The sequence below is a fragment of the Muscardinus avellanarius genome, assembly GCF_963383645.1.
Source record: "Muscardinus avellanarius genome assembly, chromosome: 2".
In the NCBI taxonomy this organism is placed as follows: Eukaryota; Metazoa; Chordata; class Mammalia; order Rodentia; family Gliridae; genus Muscardinus; species Muscardinus avellanarius.
The window spans coordinates 42,075,670-42,100,350 of record NC_137787.1 but is presented as its reverse complement, the minus strand read 5'-3'; the positions used below and the strand labels follow the sequence as shown (position 1 = coordinate 42,100,350).

Genomic DNA, 24,681 nt, shown 5'->3' with positions numbered 1-24,681 from the left:
CTAGTGCTTAGAAGAAAAAAGAATCACATAGAATACATGTAACAGTTCATTCTGGCCCTCATACACAATCATTTCACATTGTAAACATGTGATTTGATTACTTAATCCAAGCGTGAGGAAGAATCATGACTTAAAGGCTGTTATTGGTCATTAAAAATCAAATGCTGCCAGGTGTGGTAGAGCACGCTTGTAATTCGTGCGCTTGGGAGGCTGAGACAGGAGGATCGCATAGGTTTGAAGCCAGCCTCAGCTACTTAGTGAGACCCTGTTTCCAAATAAAATATAAAATAGGTCTGAGAGTATAGTGGGTTCCACCCCCAGTACCACCAAAAAAAAAAAAAAACAAATAAAATGATACTTAAAGTCATAGCACTCATTTCAGCAATTTCATATAACAAGTACATTGACCTGTGCGTGTGCTTTTGATGTATATAGGAAAAATATGGACTTTTTAAATGAAAAGAGTATCAATGAATACTGCCAAGGATAAGATGGAGTATTCTACACACAAGTAAAACACAGTAGGGTGAACCAGGGCGTTATTGCTCTCAGACTGTGGGCCCCTCACAACTGCTGGCTGTCTTTACCTCGTAGAAGCCACGCACTAAGCTCTCTGTCTGTTGAACCACACCTCTTTCAATCCTCCATTTCACCATCCGCTCGATGTACTCCTTCTTGTTCTTCTCTGTGACTGGGATATTGGCACCCCCTGGCTTTAATTCTCGTTCAGTAATCTGAGATTAAAAAACAAAAGAACTGACCAGAAAGCAATCATACTGCTGCCACCACAAGGAAATAAGCTGGCTACCTGTCCTTTGCCTGTCCAAGTACATCCCACAAGCAGCTGGTAAGGGACCACACATGGAACACACACACACACACACACACACACACACACACACACACACACTCTCTCTCTCTCTCTCTCTCTCTCTCGTAAAAACTAGGCACTGGGCTGATGTTTGAGAGCCTCTGTGGTTAAAAAAAATGCATTGCAATGGTTAATGGTTGAGTCTTAAATTAAAAAAAAATACATTTAAAAAATACAGATGAATTGGCTCCAGATACTTGTCCATTGCTATTTGAATGTTTGACAAAACTCTTTTCCACAAATTCCTCTAAGATTTAGAAACTACATCTAGAAGGCCAATATGAAACTAAAGATTTACTTAAGAAAACAGAAATATACTCAAGTAAATGTTAAATTGAGAATTTATTTTTCAAAGCATATGAAATTCAAAAACCCAGCCAAATATTAGTTCCTAATAAGAACTAATATGTAATTTTTGAGAGAGATCTTTAAGCCTACTCGTCCACCAGCTTTGAAATAAAATCACTGTGCTCTGTTTTCAAGCCTTCTCCAAAATATTATTTACATTTTCTCGGTTTCAAAATAATCAATTTCAGTTCTTAAATCTGAATGCTAGCTAAGTACAAATGCCAATCAAAGAATTTAATATTCAACTCTAGGATAGCATAGACTATTAAAAATAATTTTCTATACAGGGCACATTCTCATATCTTTTGTAGATATTTTAGTTGGAAATAAAAGGAAGATTGTTTATAATAAGGCTTATTGTAATCTATAAATAAGAACATCTTAATCCACAGTTGGCATTAAAATAATCTTTACAACCAAGATTATTATAGTTGAATGTGATTATCCAATAAGCCACAAATAAATAAACAACTGATCTTAGCCATGGAATTAACTTTTCACCAACCAGTATCCTTCAGTTACCACACTCAGGCAGAGCTGTGCCCATCCACAAACCTGCCCAAACACTTCTTCGTTCACAGTGAACGTGAGGTCTAGGATGTCATGGATATCATTGTCTTTCATCCACTGTAGGCTTTGGTGGAACTCTTCGTCAAGGTATTCAAGATCACTCAGGTCACACAGACTAAAATGATGAATAGAAACAAATACATAGTCCTGGTTCTTAGCAAACACCCAGAGTCATGAGGAAAGGAACTGAGAATTAATGATAACTACATCAACTTAATAGGCAGTAATTTCCAGAAAGTTCTTAGATTCAATAACCAAATCAGAGAAATAATTTAAAAATTTGGTGTAAATTAAAATATTCTGGATCTATAAAGTGCCACAGGAACCACATAACCTTTTCTTGATGTGCAGAACTGGAAGAGTGACTGTCATTTACACAAGCATCCAAAATTAATGTCAGATTCAGAAACAGAACCTGGGGTTGACAAATTGGATTCAGTGTTCTTTTTGGCTGCACTATACTACTCTAAATTTTGCTCTCCTTGTTTCAAATTATTTATAAATTTCTATATTTAAAATTTGTTTTTCATTAGTTTTTAAAAGACTAGATCCTGTACTAATGTTCATAGATTTCTTCATGATTCTTATTTTGAGATTATAAAAAAAACAGCAAGTCAAAATTCTCTCGGTAATAATAATGACTTTCTATATCACCTCTCTTTTTCTTCACTGCGCAGACAGGATCTACATGAAGTGGAGTGACTATTACATGCTGTAGAATAAAGGTGGGAGTATTGATTTGTTATTGTCATTTTGAAATTTCCCTCCACTCAGCTCAATTTCAAAGGTCATCTTGTTTGGATCATTCTAAACATTTATTAGGCATGGGGTATTTATTAGGCAGACATCTTAATAGCTACTTGATGAACTTGATGTCACTAGTCTCAGAAGCTAATGGTTTCATCAGGGAGTCAGGTATATAAGCAGGTAAGTTAATATAAATAAGTGACAGAATAGAGTAGATAGTGCTTAAAATTCATGCTCTTTAAAAATGTATATTATAAAGGTAGCTATCAGAACAAACGAGAGATATTTGTTTTGACTTGGAGATTCAGGGAAAGTTTTTTTTTTTTAGAGCAGATGATGTTTATATTAAATTTTGTAGGATTTTTAAAATATGAAGAGATAAAAAGAAATGAATGAGAAAGAAGTTAAGGGAGAAAAGAAAGGAAGAGGGGAGAATAACATGTACGAAACACAAAGCCATGCATGTAGTATAGAATACTATAAGCACATGGATAACACTATATAAGACACAATTTCCAGAGAAAGAGACTAGAAAGGCAGCTGGGAATGGGCCTTGAGTATCATTCTAAGAAGCATGGTGATTCAGAACATCTGAGAGAGTTTAATAAAGGGGTGACACAATCAAATGGGAGAGGTGAGTTATAAACATTCCCCTGGAAATCACAGTGTGGGATGGGATGGAGGCCAGTTAATAGATCCCTCCAGTGATCTGGCCAAAATAGATGTGGATTCTAATTAGGGAGGGCTATCGAGAGTGGAGAAAAGGCAAATTTGAGAATTACTTTAGAGGGAAAGCCTGTAGAAATCAGGAAAATTGTTTTGTTAGAGAATGGTAAAAAGAAGGATATCTAAAATAGGGTTGGCAAATGAGCTCGTGTCACAAGCCAACTCTGATTAACTGATGGTTTTGAGTGAAATAAACTGAAACAATTTTTTCTGAGGCCACAAGAGTTCAGGAACAAATTCTCATTAATGACTTGTAAATAATTCCATGAGAATAGGATCAGAGATGGGAAAGAACAGAACGTATATTATGCATTTGTCATCTCTCATTAAGAGTCACTCCTGATTTCTGACCAGAGTTACCCAGAACAAGAGCACCATGGACTGTGACTGGGCACATGGGTCCATTTTAAGGTCTATTTTAAGTGAAGGGGAAATGATAAGTTTAGCTTTAACCATGTGGATTTTGAGGTCCCTGTGAGACATCTAAGCAGAGATATTTAGAGGACTGTTGACCATGGGAGCCTGCAACTCAAGAGAGGTCAAGGTTGAGGGCACTGATTTGGGAGTCCACATGACATAAGACAAGTGATAAAATTTCCCTATGCCATCCTTCCAATGAGCACAGGCCAAAATGGAAGCTTCAGGAACACAAAAGTTTAAAGCAAGTCAGAGGAGAGGCTCACATATGAGACAGAAAAATAAAAGGAGAATTGGGAGAGCACAGTGTCATCTACACCAGGGAAAGACCCAATAATTAGTAGTGGTGGGGGTAGGTGCTCAACAGTATCACAAGCAGAAGAATGACACAATAAGAAAAGAACTAAACAGTCTTTCTTAAAAGGTTAGCCGGGCGTGGTGGTGCACGTTTGTAATCCCTGCGCTTGGGAGGTGGAGACAGGAGGACCGCGCAGGTTCGAAGCCAGCTGCGCTGACTTAAGAGACCCTGTTTCAAAGTAAAAAGCATAAAATAGGTCTGGGAGTGTAGCCCAAGGTACAAGGGCTTTCAGGAACCCCAGTACCACCAAAAAAATAAAAGAAAAGAAAAGAAAAAAGAAAAAGTTACCATGTGCCTGGCGCCGATGACACACCAGTCATCCCAGAACTTTGGAAGCTAAGACAGGAAGATTGCAGGTCTGAAGTCAGAGCGCAGTAACTTAGATCCTGTTTCAAAACTAACACTAACTAACTAAATAAATAAATAAAAAGGGCTGGGGGCATTTCCCAGAGGTAGAATGCCTCTGAGTGTTACTGGTGGGAAAGAAAATAGACTATGCAGAGTGCTGAGAGTGTGAATTTGAGGTAAGTGTAAATAGTTGCTATAGATCACCCTTTCTGAAAGCTTAAATGAGAACACAGAGATAAGGGAATGAAATTGTAAAATACAAAGTGGGTCTACTTGACCTGGGGAGGCAAGGAATGGACCCTGTGGCCCAAGATGGAGCTGCAAAGACCGTCAGAGGCAGGCAAGTCTTCCTCTTGACCTCTCTGAGGGCACATAACAAACATTTGGTCTGCTTTCATTGGCGGTCTGGGCCTCCATTTTGTAGAAAGTAGGTCCTCGGGCTCAGCGAGGGAATGAGATAGCCAGACCAAGCCCTGACTCAGCGCTCTCTCACTGCTGATTTGAGCCAGCACCCCCCAAACAATGGCCTTCTCCTACTCAGTCTTGTGAATGACTACACACTGATTATAGGACAGGAACAGTTTGCTCTCCATTTTACAATAATTGTAATATTTCATCATGATAACAATAAAGAAAAAGTTTTGTGAACGCTAAATTTTCATCTGCAATCATAAATTATTGTTTGGCATATAGGGAGATCCCAGGAAAAGCATGGCACAAGAACAAGCCAAAAATAAAGAAAACAACAAAACCAAGGAGAAAGAAAATTTAACCAAGAGTAGGCAGTTGAAGGTTTGCATGAGGCAAAACATAAAATGCATTTCAAAGAATCAGGGGACGTGAGTCACTAGACTAAGCCACAACTATTTTACTAATAATCGGCATTAGTGCCACAAGAATTCCAGGGCTCTGTCTGAAGTACAATTGTTTCAAAGAAACATGTGTTGCAACAAATGAGAATAAGTTATTTGGAGTAGAGCGAAACTGAGATTTGGCGGCCAGACAGGAATAAAGGGTCAGGAGCAGAAAAAAACACAGTAATCGGGTTGAAATTTGGATTTGTTTCTGAATTCTACACTACCGTTCAGTTTAACAACAACAGATTTGCGGCAGTGAATAGATAACAATGACTTTCACAAAAGACTCTTTTCAATAAGGTAAAAACTGCATTTTTATTTGCCAGTCACACATGCAATAGAAATACTCTTACATTCTGAGAAGAGCCTTATAAAAGGGCCGTGTGAAGAAGGCATCCAACAAATACTGGTGTATCAGCGCAAGCCCAAGGATCCTCCCGCTGAACCGGAACCTACAAAGAGAAAACATGGATTGCTTACATGTCAATGCGGCAGTTTCTAAATGGGTCTATTTTGTGTATATGTATGTCCATACAAGTTTTTACCCCAACATGCTGTATGAATATAATGTACCAATAAATAAATTTTTAAAAATACATGGGTCTATTTGTTTTCCAGGATGTGTTCCAACTCTAACCATCTAGGTTTGTTCAAGATTAACTACCTCCTAGGTCCAGAAGAGTTGGTATGTGCTATAGGCTGTGTGTTCATTAGCCAATAATTTATATCTCCTTGTTGAAGAAAACTGCTTTACTGATATTCATAAATCTGCTTCACTGATATTCAGTATTCCACCCATACGCTGTGTCCATCATGTTACTAAGGGGCCCTCCACATTTAGCAATATGAATCCCTTTTTAACATTTCAGTGAAATTTCCTAGATCATTTAGAAGAGAAATTGACAAAAAGAAAAAAAATATCCCTTCTAGTTTGTGTACATGAATATTAGCTGGCTTTTTCTAATGAATATTAAGTTGTAATTCCCTTCTGAGGAAAAGCTCGATTTCAGAAGGAGAAAGTTCCTCTTCTTGTACTCTCTCAAATCCCATTCCTAAAGACAACTATCCCCATTCAGGAATGATTCAAGCAGAGTATGGTGGCACATTTGTGTAATCCCAGTCTTGGGAGGCTGAGCCAAGAGGATCACAGGTTTGAGGACAGGCTCAGCAAGTAGTGAGACTCTCATTGACCTAAAGAAACCCTGTTTCAAAATAAAAATAAAATGGGACTGAGGATGTAGCTTGAAGTAGAATGCTGCTAGGTTCAATCCCTAGTATAACACACACAAAATAATGATTCATATGTTAATCCTAGTTCTTCAAAGACTGAGACAGGGGGATCATAAGCTCCAGGCCAGTATTAGCAATTTAGCAAGACCCTGTTTCAAAATAAAATAAAACAAAACTGGGGATGTAGCTCAAAGATAGAATGCCTCTGGGTTCAATCCCCAGTACCACCCCTTCTCCCCCCCGCAAAAAAGTGCATATGGACATTTGAGGGAGTTTCCTTGTGAGACATGCTGTTCTCCAAAATTTCAAAGCTCAATTCCATTCTGAATCAACTTGGAAACTACATCACATAGATCTGTTATGACTGGGTTTGCTGCTCCAGATGTATACTTGTTTCCTCTAGCTCTTTGAAAGCCCGATGCCTTCTGAAAATATAAATCCATACTGGGGTTTATACTGTCAATTTGTCATTTTAGTTCTAGGCATTTTGAGATTAATGTCCAGCAGTTTTGTTTCTCTTTATTTCCACTTATGTTAGCACGCTGCAACAGCCAAAGTTAGGAAGACTTCAAATTAGAGCGAAATAGAAGTAGATTTGAAAAGTAAATCTTAAGAGTTAAAGCCCTCCACCCATCAATATTAACCTCATGACTCAAAATCTTGTCTTTCCATGAGTCCTCCTCATATTCTTTCTTTGTTATCAGTGAAAATTAAAGAGAACAAGTTTATAGGAGTTATGCAAATATCTAAAGTGTACTGATGCAGGAATTTTAAAAAGATGTAAGGACATTTGCAAAGAGCCATTTCGGATTTTCAAAAAAATACTTCCAGATGGAAGTTTCTAAATCAGTTTTTCTCGATGATTTTGTGTGAGAAATTAGGAAGGAGGCGATCCCTGATTCTACACTTCCAATGGCTCATAGGCTGAATGGAGTTCCAGCTGCTGCACCCCCACCCCACCAGTGTCAGCCACTTCCCCAAAGGCTACTAGAGAAACAGCTGGACATAGGATCTCAGGCTCAGGCCCTCCTCCCCTCCACCCCCATGTAGATCAGAGCTCAACCAAATGTACAGAGATGAGCTTAGGGTCTTCTGAGAAATATCACATCATCTTATAACTTTTTTTTGCCATTGGGAAAAGTTTTGAATTCTATTCAACTTATTCAAAATTGATCTTATGTAGCATAATTGATTACTAGCTTAGGAACTGCATGTGTGTTTAAATTTGACATACAGAAATAAGAGTTGGATGAGGTATTTAATTGATAATATAATTTTGTCCAAAGGAGGAAAATGTTAAAAGAAATATGGGCCAGGCATGGTGGCACACACCTATAATCCCAGTTCTTAGGAAGCTAAGACAGGAGGATCACAGGTTCCAGGTCAGTATCAGCAACTTAAGGAAATCCTCAGCAACTTACCAAGATCCTGTTTCAAAATAAAAAATGAAATAGGGCTGGGGGGGTCCAGCCCAGAGGTAGAATGCACCTCTGTTCAATTCTTAGTAACAACAACTCATGCCTGTAATCCCAGTACTGAGGAGGCTGAGACGGAGGATTGAAGGTAAGCTAGCTAGCCTCAATAACTTAGCAAGGCCCTCTGAAACTTAGTGAGGCCCTGTTTCAAAATAAAATAGGGCTAGGGTTATAATTCAGAGGAGAATGCCTCTGGGTTCAATGCCCAATTAGCACCACCAAAATAATAACAACAAAAGGTAAAACAAAGTAATATGACAGAAAATCAACTAGAGAAAACTGTTAGTAAAATACTTACCATTCATGGTGATTGTCTACAAAAGCAGACATGGGACTTATCTGTACTGTGTATGTGTCATTGGCTGAATATTCAAATAAGCCATAATAGGGGTTAAAGAGTTCTCTGGATACCAGGAAGAAAAACTCTCTTGAAGGCCCACTATAATCCAGCCTGTAAAATAATCCACAAAAAGAAGAATCAGCTTTCATTTCTCTAGATATTGAACATACTTTCTTCTGAGCTGAACTTTCCACAGAATGCTCCTTATAAGATAAATTGTTTAAATACCAGGGCTGTCCAAAATGAATAAACCAAATTCCTGTTCTCACCATGTCCAGACCCCAAATAATAAAATGGACATAGAAGAAACATATCCAAAACTAAGGCATACATCAGATAATGCACAACATAGGCCATATAGTAATAGTTTGTATAAATGTGTATAGGAAGGTAAATCTTTTAAACGTTTGAATCAAGGATCTGGAGGAAAAGAGCACCAGGGGTAAATTCAGAGGGACCCCACTCATGGGACATGGTATCCTCATGGGCTTCCTGGCACATTTTTTAATGGAGGAAGAGAAAGACTTTTGTGAATCAGAGAGGGCATGTGGCAGATACAAAGCTCCCTGGGAGATCAGAAAAAAAAAAAAAGGAATGATAGGGTACATGTCAAGACTTTAAATTATAAAACACCATGGAAAATTACAGACAAGAAAAATGAGGGTGTGTAAAGCTTCTTAAGGAAGGCATTTGGAGAAGAGGCTGAAACTCTAGCACCTGAACCACACCGTAAATTCCACTTGACTTGCAAAGACATTAGGTCAAGGCAAAGCAGAAGGGAAGATGGTGTTAGGTTTGAAGAATGACAAGTGGCCAGCAGTGGGAAGAACAGAACACGTAGAAAAGAGGAGTCTGTAATCTGATATTCTAAACTTAAAATGAAAAATATAAAGCACATCTACCCTAGAGTAAAAGGTACACACACAGATAAAGACAGGGAGGAAGGCTGAAGGAATGACTGTGTAAGACTTAAAAAATCTCTCTCTCTCTCTCCCTCTTCTCTCTTCTCTCCTCTCTCTCTCTCTCTCTCTCTCTCTCTCTCTCTCTCTCTCTCTCTCTCTCCCTCCCTCCCTCCCTCCCTCCCTCCCTCCCTCCCTCCCTTCCTCCCTCCTCTCTCTCTGAATCTATTCTGTGGGCAAGATTCTACTGTGTGTTTTAATAAAAACCAAATCATCTCAGCCTTGTTCAGTGATAGAATTATGTGATGTAGAAAAAGATCCTATTGTAAGCAGAATTGGAGTTGGGACACTAGTAAGCAAAATAAAAATGACTTTTCTATGCCTCACTTAAGAATCTACTAGTACAGACTTCAACTATTCACATACACTTTGCCAATTTTTGCCATATCTGAATATGCATGCTATTATTTCCTATTTTTCATTAATTCAACTTTAAATTTGTGTTTTCAATGCAACCTTTAATCTTGTCTTATTATATATATATATTAAGTTTTGATGTGTTAGTTCTATTTTTCTAATATGCTTAAAAAGAAATACATAATTGTCTTCGTAGTAGTTAAAATAATTTCCCACAGCACCAGTGGTGTTCATGTGCCCATAGCCACAACAGCACGGACAGGAAAGAGTGTGTACAAAAAAGGGCAGCTAGGGCAGACTCAACTCCCCAGGCCAGTTGGGCCTTATGGGGACATGTTGGACCTGCTCTCAAGGGCAACTGAATGTGATGCAGCTAACAGGTGGCCCTCAGGAGGGTGGGGATTGTCCTCAGGTTGCCCTGGGCACTCCCAACAGACTGCTCTGGCTGCCTCTGGGGGGCAAGGATGTGCAGGCCGCCCGCCTCTCCCCCAGTCGCCTGTGGCTTCCTCCCATGGTCCTAGTTCTCTGGTGCCACTGAGAGCAAGGAGGACAGTTCTCCCACTTGAACATTATTTACACACTCAGACTCTTTCTTTGGACAAATATTTTCATGCCAATTACATTTGGGGCGCTATCGTAGATCATAAAGGGAAACATTTTTGATCATAAACATATTGATCATAAAGGGAAACATATTGATCATAAAGAGTCACTGTATAAACTCTTAAGTTTAGCTGTTTCTGCCTCTCTCATCTCTGCCTACTTCCTTCAATCTTCTCTCCAGGCAGCATGGGAATTCTGTGACCACTCTTGGAGTATCTAAGACTGATTGAAACATTTGAGGTATAGTCTTAGCAGCACAGAGCTCAGAAAGTCCGGGACACTTTCCCTCCCCCTAACAAACGCAGTTTAAAACTACCCTGCTGGCGGATGTGGTGGTACACTCCCAGTACTTGGAAGGCTGAGACTAGAGGATCAAAGATTTGAGGCCAGCCTCAGCAACTTAAGGAGATCCTGTTTCAAAACAAAAATAAGGCTTGGGGTTTAGCTTGAAGGTAGAACACCCATGGGTTCAGTCCCCAGTATCAAAAAACATCATCCCAAACAAACACTACCCTGCCTTTGGGGGAAGCCCTTTGACTTTGCTGACTCAAAGCGTGGGTCACCAGCTAAAGCTCCAAATTCCTCCATCCACATTGCTTTGGTCCAGGGCTCTCCAGCTTGTCTCTATGCAGCTTATCTTAACTAGACATAGACTAGTAAAGGATAATACCAGATTTCTTACTTTTCCCTACTAAATTTCACCTTACGGGACTTAGTTTCCTGTGTCTTTCTGAGAAGAGAATGCCAGTGGCTAACGGCACTGTAGACATCATTCTGTCGAATCCCTCTATTTCATGAAAAGACCAAGGCTGGAAGAAATTACTGACTTGCATCAAACCAAAGCTGCTATGAAGGAGTTGGACCTTGGGGTCTCGAGAGAGGTGCTGGGTCCCCAAATTTACTGTTGGTTTTTCCTTATAGCCTGCCCTTCAGGACTGTTCGTCAAGACAAAAATCTTGCTTACAGAGCAGGGGTTTGCAAACTGGGGCCTGGCAGCCAAATCTGCCCCACCCCCTGGTTTTGTAAACGGGAACACAGCTGTGCCCATCTACGTGTGTCTGTGGCTGCTACAGAGGCAGAGTTGGGAGGGTGACACAGAACTCATGGGGGCCCAAACCTAAAATACTATCTGGTCCTTTGCAGAAAAGTGTTGTCACCAAAAGAAGAAAGTAGAAAGAAAAATGCTATTTTATTATGATACTCAGCTTACTATAAACCTTCTTCTTCAGAATGCAGATCTGTCAAGGAAATATAAAATGCCTACAGCATCCTGGAGCGCGTGCAACCTCAAAGCATTGTGACAACTAGGTGTGAGATATGTAGAGAGCATCTGTCTGCTGTGGTCACTGCTCTGCTGGGGCTTTCAAACACATCTGTGCATGCGGGGCAGGAGCGTCACAGAGAGCTGAGACATGAATCACTTTCCTCACAGAGACCATTGGCATAAGCAAAATGGGTTTCACTATGGCTTTCAATTTAAAAAAAAAACTGTAGGTTTCCTCTAAGTTTTAGCTTTTGCGTGTTTAATAATACTGCACTTACCAGAGTGCATGCTGATGCTCCATGTATGAGTCCACTTTCCCTATACATACACCTAGACTGTAACGGCACCAAGAACAGGCACCATGCCTTGCTCACTCTGGTGTCCCAAGTCTGGTGCACAGTAGGGCATAGTATGCACGGCTGAGTCAGTGCGTGGAACTCCCTCTGCACTATCTCTGGAGGATGGTGATATTACAGGTTATTTGGCATCCAGCAGAGTGAATAACTTTTCACAAGTTTGCTAGGAGGCGGTGTATTGATGCAATGACCTGAACAGGTTACGCCAATCCCGAAAAGACTACTCAACTTGAAAACACTAACTGTGCAATAGCTTGGAACGTGGAAAACTTTGTTAAAGACTTCACTGATTGGTTCCTTTTTTGTGATAATACCTGAATCTGGCTGAAGACAAGACAATGTTCCCTGAACAGTTAAAACTGAAGAGAAAAACTAGTCCCTTTCCCTGCCCCCACCCATGAGGGAGAATAAAGCTAAGTGTTTCTCCAGTGGGAAATATATCTTTAACTGGTCAGTTTTTATCTGCTCTTTTTTTTCTTCTAAACTCTAGAAGCATGGGTGGAAACACTCAAAAGCCAAGACAGTCTCCAAACTCTGATTTGCTTATAATATGATGTGCGTATCTGAGAGCAAGTTGTAGATTATGATTTATATATGTGTCCAGAAAATTCAATAAAACATGTCATAGCAGGGTCCATGGTGCATGCGGTTTCCTGCAACGTCTTAGCAACCTCTTCCATATAAATAGTTAATGTGACTCATAGCACAGGGATCGTTTGTTACATTCCTGTTTGTCCAGTTAGGTTGGTTCCGCAGCTTGGCATAGAAATACAGAAACTCTGGACAACGGGTGTGTAGCCACATAACAGCTGCATCTGAGGGCATTTCTGAATAAGCACAGATGTCTTTTGGGGGGCCATGTAGTTTGTAGCCCCAAGTACTGATAAAGCATTTTAAACAGCATCACGTGGCTGGGCTGGCTCACCACTCAACGTGTTAGCAGCACCCAATGGCTGTTAAAAAATAGTGACTTCTATTCTCCTACCCTTTATTTTCAACTAAGAATGACTGAAAATATTCAGGCATGTTTCAATGGAGGTAGACCATAAAGTAAAAGAAGATCTGTGCCTCAGGAAGTCACACCATCATTTTCTACAAGTTGGTTCAAGCCCACGTGGCCTATGCGCCTTTTGATTCACTCACAGATATTTATAGCAGCAAGATATTAGTTCTGGAGCCACTTAAGGAGGCCTGGTAGCTAAGGAATTTTGATATAAAAATATGCACTTGGCAATTCTAAGTCAAAGCCTATATACAGAAGCACTTTTTTTTTTTTTTGGTAAGGCTTGGGGTTTACAGGCTATCCTAAAAAAAACAAAACAAACAAACAAAAAACCCACACCCCCCAAAAAATATCCAGCATAGGTTTAACTTGAAGCTTTATAGAGAGGACTAGACCAGTCACATGTGAGAACTGCTGGTTATTTTATAAGCAGGGAAAGAGAAAAACTGTTACAAGTCTCATCCTACCTACTTGCTTTCATTTGCCTGTCTCAGAACAGAGATTATAGAAAGAGTGGGACAGAAAGAGATTACAGAATGCCCTTGTGTCTTTAAACTATTTGCACACATCTCTTCCCTAGTCTAAGTGTGGCTTTGCAAGACAGATGATTAATGTCAATATTGATGGCACCTCATGCATAATGAACTCATTCTTTCTTAAATAAAGGTGCTTTTTACAGGGTTGGCCCTGGAGAAAAAAAAGAGGTGGAACAATCCCAGTGTCAACATCCTCTCTTTATCCAGACCAGTATTCATTTGGGATACTAAGAAGTTAATGGAGCGGGGCATGGCAGCCCAGGGCTGTGATCCCAGTACTTGGGAGGCTGAGACAGGAGGATCACACAGGGCAGCCTCAACAACTTAGTAAGGCCCTGTTTCAAAAATAAAACATTAAAAAGGCCAGGGGTGTAGCTCAGTGGTAGAATGCCTCTGAGCTCAATCACCAGTATAAAGTAAAATAAAACATAAAATTTTAAATTTTTTATTGGTGCATTATAGTCCTATAATGAGGTATAAACAAGATGGTAGAGACATACATGCACACATCATTCACTTAGCCCTTCCCCGATTTCCAGCCCATTCCCTGTCCCCTCCTCCCTCCTTCTCATATCTGGCTTAGTGATTGACTTTGGTAAGTCTGTGAATATATATCATGTACATTAGAGTGTTTCTCTCTTCTCCCTTCCCATCCCCCTCAATTAGGTCACCTTATTTACTCACCTATGGTTTCTCCTTTGTCTAGAGTTCCTCCTATGACCCTTTTTCTCTCTAGCTTCAGCATATTAGAGAGAGGAACTGAGTTTTTACCTTTTGTGACTGACTAATCTCACTTAGCACAGTAAGTGAATGGCCTTAGATGCCTTAACAAAACACAATAGTCTCTCCATCTAACTTCTGATATCCTGTAGTTGCTAGGGCTTTTGATTATCAACAATAATAATATGCTTAAGAATACACAGTACTTTGTTGTTCTCCTCCCCAGAGAAGCAACTTCTAAGAAGACTAAAGCCCAACAGAAATAGGCAACCACTGTATGCCATTTCCCCCACACTGGATCTTGATGACTAAATTTCCAGCCACTCTGCCACTGCTGGTCTCCCCTCCTCCAACCTTGCAAGGCAGTAGAACCAAACAAATTGGGCAGAAGTTCTAATGACTAATCCTAGCTCTAAACAAATTCACTATTCACAGACAGTGCTTAGAAATAATCTACTTCTTATAAAAAGTCAAGCATCACACAAAGGGTTATTTTAGTGGAAAATAATAGCAGTCAACTAACGTATTTGCATTAATAAACTCTAGGATTATTTCTGTACTTTTGTAATTGAAGATAGGCATTGATATTGCTATGGGGCTAATTCTACCTTATGTGGAATTGGTAGCCATCCTATAAATGTCTAACTAAAATTTCCCATCATTTCCCTTTACTCTTTTATCTCAGAAACAACACGAGATATATACAAAAAAAATCTTAACACAGACTAAAATCTCTCTGTGAAACTGCTAATTCATTCCATTTTGGATGGCAAGTAAATGCATAATTCTTAAAAGTAAATCCTGTTTTCTTTATACTTCAGCTAATCTATGTAGATAAAGACTTGGATTGTGAAAGATAAAAAATATAATCATTGTGATACTATCAGTAATAATTACATTTAATCCCTCATAGATAACATAAAGTTGACTAAATGATACTCTCTATATATCAATATCTCTACTAATTTAGACTCGCCACAAAATTAACTCAAGTGAGCCCAAGTAATGGCAGAAGTATGTATATAATCAAAAGTTATCCTAGAGGCAGTCACACAAGGCAGTAAGAAAAGTCGTTCAAGCCAGGAATGGTGGTACATACCTATAATCCCAGTACTTGGGAGGCTGAGACAGGAGGATTACAAGTTCAAGAACAGACTCAGCAATTTAGCAAGACTCTGAGCAACCAAGCAGAACTCTGTTTCAGAACAAAAGAATAAAAAAGGGCTGCAGGTACAGCTTGGAAGTAGAACAGCCCTGGATTCAATCACCAATATCACAAGAAAAAAATAAAGGAAAGAAGAAAGTAAAGTCTTTTAGAGAAACATTTCTTAAATCTCCCCATATCGTGGCTATATATTTCAATAAACTTGTCATTTTAGAACAGTTTTTGATTTATATTGCAAAGTTGCAAAGACAGTAGATAGTTCCTGTATACTTCAGATACGGTTTTCCTCTTTTTTAAAATACTTTTGTTGGTGCACTGTAGTCTCACTTCACAACGTAGTTCAGAGTGACAGTGACTTGCACACAGCACTTGGCGAGTCTCCCTCCCATTCTCATATATAAGATTGCGATTGGCATTGGTGTTCTCACATAGGTACAAAATGTCAATGGAAGTGTTTCTTTCATTAATCCTCTCTCCCCCATCATCCTCTCCAAAACCACTGCTTCCTATTCTTAATATTTCACATTAGTATAGTATACGTCTTATAACTGAAATTAACAGAAAACTCGAATAAACCTTCTAACTTCACTTGCTTTTAGCTACTTGCTTTTATCACCAATTTTAGAAGTCAGGTAGCTAACTCCCATTCAATCTGTTATAGATAACACCTCTGAGATAAATATAGTTGCTTAAGGTTTTTTTCAGGAACTTAGAGGCCACTTGGTCTCAAAAAGTTGAAAGCCACTGCCCTTCACTTAACCTGTGCATGTGTCTTAAGGGATCACCTTTTTTATTTTTATTTTTATTTATTTATTTTTTTTTGGTGGTACTGGGGTTCCTGGAAACCCTTCTACTTCCAGGATACACTCCCAGACCCATTTTTATATTTTTATTTGGAAACAGAGTCTCTTAAGCCAGCGCAGCTGGCTTCAAGCCTGCACGATCGATCCTCCTGTCTCCACCTCCCAAGCACAGGGATTACAAGCATGCGCCACCACGCCCGGCTAGGGATAACCTTTTAACGTCAGAGGGCCCAAAGGGTATCCTGTATGGCAGGCAAAACTGGTATCAATTAGTTAAATAGCATCGATACATTATTATTCAACTAATATCCATACTTTATCCAGATTTTCATAGCTTTCACCCAATATTCCTTTCTTCTACAACCCTACCTAGGAAACAACACTACATTCAGTTATCATGTCTCATTTTGACTCTTTCTGAGATTCCTCTTGTGTTCAATGACCATTGACAGATTCAAGGCATACTTGAATAAGTTGTCTCCTGTGATGTCCCTCAGTAGGGATTTGAATTTTTCCCCCCATGGTTGGTCTGAGCTCATGGGGGGACCAGAAGTCGAGTGCCACTTTCATGCATCATATGAAGGGTGTATCGACATGACTTAGGACTTACTGATGCTAACCTTGGTCAGCTGACTGATGCAGTGTTCTCCAAGTGTCTTCACCATAAACTTACTTCTGTCCCTCCTTTTCCATAGCTGTACCATTTGGAAGAAAGTGACCGTGCACAACCCAGACTTAAGGAGTGGGGAGTTATGCTGAATTATTTAGAATTGTTCCACAAAGGATATTTTTCTCTTCTCCCCTATTTATTTACATATTCAGTTATGTGTTTAATCAGTACGGATATTTATATTGCACCTTGGGCTGTAATCCAATATGATTTTATTTATTATGTTGCTCGTGCTATTTGTTATTCCAGCTTTGGCTTCTGGGAATGCTTTCAGTTGACTCCCGTGTCCCTTTGGCATAACCTTATCATTGAGAATTTTTTAAGAACTTCTGTTCTTTCTGGCAGGCACTGTGTGATGCTTTAGCCTCCATCTTACATAGTCCCTGCTGAGAGCAGTTCTATAATTAACCATTTCTTCAAGGAACTCTAGTGATTTTTTTTTATTGACAAATGATATTAGAAACTGCAACCCAAGCACCAGATTGCATATGCTTTTAAATACCTATTCCTACACCGAGACATGGAGAACATACAAAATTCAGAGAGAATAAAGCAGTGAAGGGAAAAATAACAAGACTTCCATTTGTATATTCTTTTGTGTGTGTTTGTGTGTGTGGTGCTGAGGATTGAGCCCAGGCCATTCTACCTCCAATCTATATCCCTAGCCTCATTTTTATTATTCTTTAATTTAATTTAATTTAAATTTATTTTTGTGGTACTGGGAATGGAACCCGGGAGCATTCTACCTTCGAGTTTCACCCCCAGCCCTATTTTTTATTCTTTATATTTTAAAACAGAGTCTCACTGAGTTGCAAAGGGCCTCACTAAGTAGCTGAGGCTGGCCACCAACCCAGATCCTCCTGTCTCAGTGTCCCAAGTACTGGGATTACAAGTGTGTGCCACCATGCCTGGCTCCACTTGCATATTTCAATGGAAAGACTTGGTTGCTTTTTACCTGGGTATTTATTATGTTATGATTTATTTATTTTATTTTATTTTTGTGGTACTGGAGATGGAACCCTTCTACCTCTGGGCAACACTCCCAGACCTATTTTATATTTTTATTTGGAAACAGGGTCTCTTAAGCCAGCGAGGGGCTACAAACCTGTGTTGATTCTCCCATCTTTGCCTCCCAAGTGCGGGGAATACAAGCGTGTGCCACCATGCCCAGCTATGTTATGATTTTTTTTTTAAATGTGATAGAGTCAGTGTGTCTAAAAGGAGGCAAAGACTTGACTCCTTAATTGCTATGTAGCTTTGTGGACTCTATTTTTATGCAAGATTACTGTTTTAATATTACAGAACAATGTAAGTATTCTCGGTGTCTCCACAGCAAATAAGGCCTCTATCTCATAACCATCATACATGATACTGACATGATACAGACATGAGTCCAGAAATTCAGCTTCAATAAACCATAAGCAAAAGGAGTAGATTTAGAGATTGTTCCTAATAACTGAGGTCACACCTCAAAATATCCTCAGCCTTGTTTTCCTTCTGGGATCATAGGAAGCAGACCGAGGGCAGAGGCAGGAAGCATTTGGACCTCAGTGATCAGCAAGCACAGAGGAATCCAGCCCCACTCAGCTGGCTACTGATGTCATCAGTCTAGATCATGGGAGACTGCTTTAGAATAACCAAGCCTGATAAACACCTAAACTATATAAGCTTAATACTAGTGCTTCTGAAGACTCTTCCCTAAATCTCTGACATCTCCACAAACTATAATCCAAGCCAGCCATGGTAGCATGTGCTTATAGTCTCAGCTCTTTGGGAGACTGAAATAGGAGGATCCCTTAAGCCCATAAGCTCAAGGCAAACCTGGACAACACAGTGAGCTCTTGGGTCAAAAAACTAGCAAGCCAGACTGAAACAAAACAAAACATGGCTGAATGATAAAGGAAAGGCACCTGGAGTTCTGGGGGAGGAACATATTCTCATCCAAACAAAACTGGTTCTGAAAGGAAATACCTGGAATCCTGTGCATACCTGTGATGAGGCTAAGCACATATGTCTTCATTTCGAGTTGTGCACCTGCGATGCTGAAGTAACTAACTCCAGCTAAACGGGACCTATGGACGTTAGCAAACAAAGGCTCAAGCCTCAGGCAGGCTTCTACCCAAAGTTTGTCACCTCAGTGGGTTTACATGTGATATTCCAAACCTAGTCTTTAAGCCTCATCACAGCAGGGAGACAGTTATCAGTCATTCACTGGAGTTCAGCAGTAGAAAAAGAATTCAGGTCTAAGTTCAAGAGCTTTGCTTACATGCCAGTGCTGATTCAAGAGTACTGAGAACAGTACTGTTTTTGAGTCCTGATTTTGCTATTCTCTAGTTCTATCAGCACAGGCAAGTGTAAGTTATTTTATACTTAGCAGTCTTCATTTTATTTACCATATATTGAATGGTTAAATTTGTTGAATATTACCATAATTCTATAATATTCTTTGTTCTGAGACATAGCCTAGAGGAGTAGCTTTTAGAATCATTCAACTCAATAGAATCAAAGAGAACACAGAGTTCAGACGTGTGTGTGTGTGTGTGTGTGTGTGTGTGTGTGTGTGTGTGTGTGTGATTTCCTCTAGTGGCTTCAGATTGCAAAGGAGATGATAAGACTTGAAATGAGGCGAGAGGGCAGAGTCTGGAAGGATGGGAGCTGTCAGTCTAAGGCAGTCTATAGCAACTGTCCTGTCTATTTGGGTGCAACAGACACTCTGTGGGAGTCTTCACCCGTCTGTTTCCTAACCTTTATCCAGATGAGCACACTCATAGAGGAGTCATGAAGGTTGGACATGTTTATTTATGGTATATATATATATATATATATATATATATATATATATATATATATATATATATATATTAGATAGTGCCTCCCTCCCAAGGAAAAAAGAAAAACTGAGGACAGAAAAATAAGAGCAAGGACCCAGAGCTATTGCTTTGGAAGCCTCCCAGTAGAACAGCAGGATTCTAATTCATGCATCTGAAACTTAGCTTATTTAGTAACAAGTGAAACAAGTCCTATTTAGCACTCCAGGAGGAAAAAAAAACAAGATTATAGATGTTAAAATGCAACTCCTTGGTTCTTCTCTTTTCAAAGCCCCACTTTTCCCCTCTAAGACAGAAATGTAGAAAGAAACCAAACTAGCCTTCTACTTTCAAAAGTGATCCATAGGTATGAGTTTTTAACCAAAGAAGTTCTATGTCAAGTGATTTAAAGACCAGAAGAAGCCTTAAGAAAAATGAATTGAAATGTTTTAAGAGTATGAGAGCGGCATTTCCTGCCAGAAGGATTTCCTGTTTCAGGCAACCACAGCGATGTGAAGAAACATCCGCCCTGCAGCCACAGCCTGTGTTCCATGGGCCACTTCTCTGTTCTACTTACCCTTCCTCCCCGACGAAGGTTACATACAGCTTATTTCTCTGCAGGTCTTTTCTGGAGTAGCCCATGATCTGATTAAAAGCATCTTCTAGCAAGTGATCTCTGCGGATAATTAACCTGTCCATAAAGAGACAATTAGGAAAACAGATCATTTCCTAATCCTTATCTTACTAGAACTTGGCACCTGTCATTTAATTTCTATTTACCTGAATTAACTAGGTGAGAAGTGAGGTTACTTAATATCATTGCTGTCTGCAAATGAAGTCCATGTTTGTTTTTAAGTCTTAAGAGCATTAGCAAAATTACATAAGAGAATCACGAGTAAACAGAACACCCCACCTATGGCCTGCAAAACATCCTTAGAGTCCTCTCTTGAGTGATCAAATCATTTATTCAAGAAGGATAATGATTATAAGACAACACACACACACACACACACACACACACACACACACACATTTTGTTTACTAAAGGAAGAGCAATCCTACAAAGTCATGCTTTAAGCCTGAATGTACCTATACAAGGAACAGAGAGAAAATTGTGGGAAAAAATGGGGGAGGGGGAGAGGGAGGAGAGGAGAGAAATTGTTGTCCTCCAAAGCAGAGGGGTCTACAACTGTGCTTAATTTAATTTTTAAATTAAGATGACTCTTGAAATTCCCGAAGGGATACATAAAAATGAATGATGTTGATGCTCCGGGTGTGGTGGCACACGCTTGTAATCCCTGTGCTTGGGAGGCGGAGACAAGAGGATCACGCAGGTTCCAAGCCAGCCTCACTGGTTTAAGAGACCCTGTTTCCAAATAAAAATATTAAAAAAAATAGGTCTGGGAGTGTATCCCGGAGGTAGAAGGGTTTCCAGGAACCCTGGTGCCACAAAAAAAAAAAAAAAAAAAAATGATGCTTGTGGCCAATTAATCTGCTGGTGACGATGACAATTAAAGCTATCCTTCTGCTGACACTAATTTTCCCTTCGTGTAAATGGCGACACACAAGGAGATGCCAGGGAGCCTGGGTGCATGAGAGCTGGACCATCCTGACCTGTGCAAGTCAGGTGTCACATAAAGCTCAGAGAGGCACAGTGCTGGGGACAGGCCAATGTGTTCCGAAGGAGAAGGAAGTGCAATTGAACTGAGCGGGCCCTCCTGTGGGTGGGAGTAAGCCTGGGGCTGAGGTAGGCTGGCCCCATCTCTCCCTCAGCTACTGAGACACAGAGCTGCTTCAGCAGAGACCCTACCTCCTCGGTCCTCTCTCAGGTGGCCTCATGAGCTTACTGGGGATAAGGCACAGGAGCAGAGGCGGAAGAAGGGGAAGAGAGATAGTAGGGATGGCAATCTAGGCCAGATGACATGACGATGTGTCAGTTTCCCCACTGAAAGGGAGGTGGATAAAGAATGGCAGAAACAACATTCACGGCGCCTTCTGCCGGATGTGAAGTTTGTTTCCACAGAAGAAAATAGAGCTGATCACTTCCTACACTCAGGTCAGCTCAGGAAACTTTCACAGGGGATGTAAGACACTGTGATAGCTTCAGATACAATAAATAGCTGATAACTCAACACAGAGGTACTCTTCAGGAGGCAAAAAATAAGTCAGCTTTTTATTTTGCCTTTATTTTTACAGGGAGAGTGGTTGTGTTTACCACTTGATTTAAACCCTTCAGTTTAATCACACTTAACTCCAGAAGTATGTTTTACATGATACTTCAATTTACCCATGCCAAAATAATTATGCCCACTTAGACAAAGGCTCATTATCCCTGATCACAACCCATTTCTTAAATTTCTAACTCTGTCTTATTCTTTCACCATCTATGAATCACGCAGTTTGTATCATTTTTTACTTACTTTAATTTCCCTGGGCCTTGTCCATATCCTTTAGTCTCTAACTTCCTGTAAAAATTCCTTAGTTTGGCTTCAAAATCTCGCTTGTAAGGGGCTGGAGCCCGGGCGTTGGCACGCTGAGTACCTGTAGCAAACCACAAGTAGAGGAAAACCTAGGTTGGTGCTGGTCCTTCTGTTCATTGCACTGCCATGAAAAAATACTGCCAGAGTTAACAAGTACAAGGTGACACATTCAGCTTCTGCATTTTCCCCTCTCCACACTGAAAAGTATCTCAAAGCTTCACCAGGGTCTTAAGACAGGTTTATGGCTTTGGGGTTAAGGGTGAAGATCCTGTCTGTATAGTTACAATGATGCCCATGTGTTTCTCCAAAATGTTCCTCTTTCCAGTCCAAACTAATATGAGTCAAATAGTTGCTCACGTCTAATGGTAGCTGTTCAGGATGAAATATCTTTGCTTGCTGCCTAAATGATATCATGGCAATTAGACAGGAAGCTAGTTACACTGTGAAAGTATGTGGTATATAAGGGAAGAAGAGTGAGTTTCTCTCCTTTGCTCTATGTTCCTCAGCCCCATAAATCCCCCTAACTTCTGTTAGGTCAAATGATTATGTACATTTCATAATGTGGGGTAAAATAATCTTAATATAAAAACAGAATTCAAACATAATAGCAGGAGGTACATGTCTCCTGGGTGCACAAGTAAATAATATTAGTATTTACTGCATTCTTAATGTACCAAGCACCACGGACACCTACAGATTGATTATCTAAAGACATTTATGCCACTGAGTGGTCAAGTGTTATTAACCAAATGTGAAAGTAACACAATTTCTTCTTCTTTCCAATCTGGCCTTATGGCACAAAGTTACTGAGTGCCAAGTTAAGATACTGAATTGACGGCTAATATGAGAATCAGACACAGACATGACAAGAACACTGGATATTTACACTTAACATTTCCCAACTCAGTGAAAGAAATCAGAAAACACCAATTGTGAAGTCTTACAACCCATGAAAGCTTACTAAAAATGTCTTAAATGAATCAGCTAAATGGTGATTTATTACTAATACTGTGTTAGCTTCAACAATGGATGGCAAGCTGAGTGTGGCGGCACAGAGCCTGTCAGGAGGCTGAGGCAGGAGGATTGCAGGTGTGAAGCCAGCCTCAGCAATGTGGTGATATTTTCAGCATCCAAGCAAGACCCTGTTTCAAAACAAAAAAGTTAAAAGGGCTAGGGGTGTAGCTCGAAGATAGAAGGCCTCTGGGTCCAATCCCCAGTATCACAAAACAAAACAAAACAAAACAAACAATGACAAAAGTGAATAAAGTGGGGTTTCTGGTATGTGTGTCTTGGTTGAAAAGATAGAATAAAATATATCAAATAATTAGAGAATGATTAGGTCCTAAACTAGATAGCTTACTATCTAGTAAAGCAGAGGGCTGACAAAACAACATGTTTTTAAAAAATGATTTCAAATTAATCACCAACATGTGGAGATTTCAAGTGAAAATAATCTGTTTTTCTCTTGAAAATTATCTGAGAACTCTTATAGACACTGGCTTGCACCTTGTTGGGGAGACAACAGCAGCTGTTGTGTTGGATGGTGCATATGTACTCAGCACAGCCCCACACCGACGCTGTGCTGTGGGCCCCCCGAGGTATTTCCATTTGCTATCAGTGGTATAGAAAAGTAATCACGATGTCATAGAAAAGTAATGAGCCTAAGTCTCTACTTAGATTCAAATGAGAAAGACTTAAGGAAGAGGATTAATTAGAAGCAGACCTCCACACAGAGGAAAGTCTATATTCTATGCTAGGTCAGGGCAGTAAGACCTGGAATAAGTGTGGCATGACTGTTTGGAAGATGCTGAAGAGACTCTATTACCCTAGAGGGAACAGGAAGATTGGGGTGGGGGGTAAATCAGTCAGAAAGTTTGGAGCCCAATTAGGAGGGGAATTTTAAAAACCTAGCCAAGGAGTTTGTCATGGGGCGGTGAACAGTGGGGAGCCTTTACAGGTTCTTGAGCAAGAGAATAACATACAAGTGGTGTTTTATAAAGAAATTATTTTCAGAGTGTGTTGGGCAGACCAAGGGTGGGAAAGAGGAAAGGAGACTGGAGGGTGGAGACCCAGTTAAAAGTTGTTGCGACAACCAAAGCCTGAGGGAATAGGGACTAGTCAGGAGTGCAGTGACTCAGAGGAACATTTATAATGGGCCATGCCAATTGGTAGCAGCAGAAACACAAGGGAGAGGAATGAGAAGCTCTGATGATAACATCGGCTTTCAACAATAACAACAGCTATCATTTGTCAAGTGCCTGCTATACATTAAGGATGATGCACTTCACATAGGGGATCTTAAGAAATCCTTACAACTAGTCTATGAAGTGGCCAACACTGTTATTATCATCATCATCTTCTTCATCACTTTGTAACTGAGGGAAATGAAGATGCAGCCTCCTGCCCAAGTCATATGCGAGTGACAGTAAGTTTAAGATTTGAGCCAGGTCCGTCTGATGCTGAAAGCATTGTGGGAAATGATGCTTGGGGACAGGAGCATGTGAAGCTTCTTCACACATACTGAACTGGAGATGACAGCTGGTCAGGTGGACGCCCTCCAGAGCCCTTGACAACACAGTCCTGGAGCACCAGTGAGAGGCCAGAGCTACACATGTAGATTCAATGGTTAGTGTGTGGATGCCACTTCCTGCAGTGCCTGCTGCATAAGAAA

At 40.0% G+C, this 24,681-nt stretch overlaps 1 protein-coding gene across 1 annotated transcript in view; it reads right to left on the bottom strand.

Annotated features, from left to right (window-relative positions):
• Window positions 1–24,681, bottom strand: part of HECW2 (HECT, C2 and WW domain containing E3 ubiquitin protein ligase 2) — a gene marked incomplete at both ends in the record, with an annotated part of 238,319 nt that overhangs the window by 18,964 nt on the left and 194,674 nt on the right. The window contains 6 exons of the mRNA XM_080690058.1: window positions 588–734; window positions 1,775–1,904; window positions 5,596–5,694; window positions 8,246–8,398; window positions 20,108–20,221; window positions 21,951–22,071. Coding sequence (XP_080546184.1) covers window positions 588–734; window positions 1,775–1,904; window positions 5,596–5,694; window positions 8,246–8,398; window positions 20,108–20,221; window positions 21,951–22,071 — 764 coding nt within the window. The remainder of the gene's footprint in view (window positions 1–587; window positions 735–1,774; window positions 1,905–5,595; window positions 5,695–8,245; window positions 8,399–20,107; window positions 20,222–21,950; window positions 22,072–24,681) is intronic.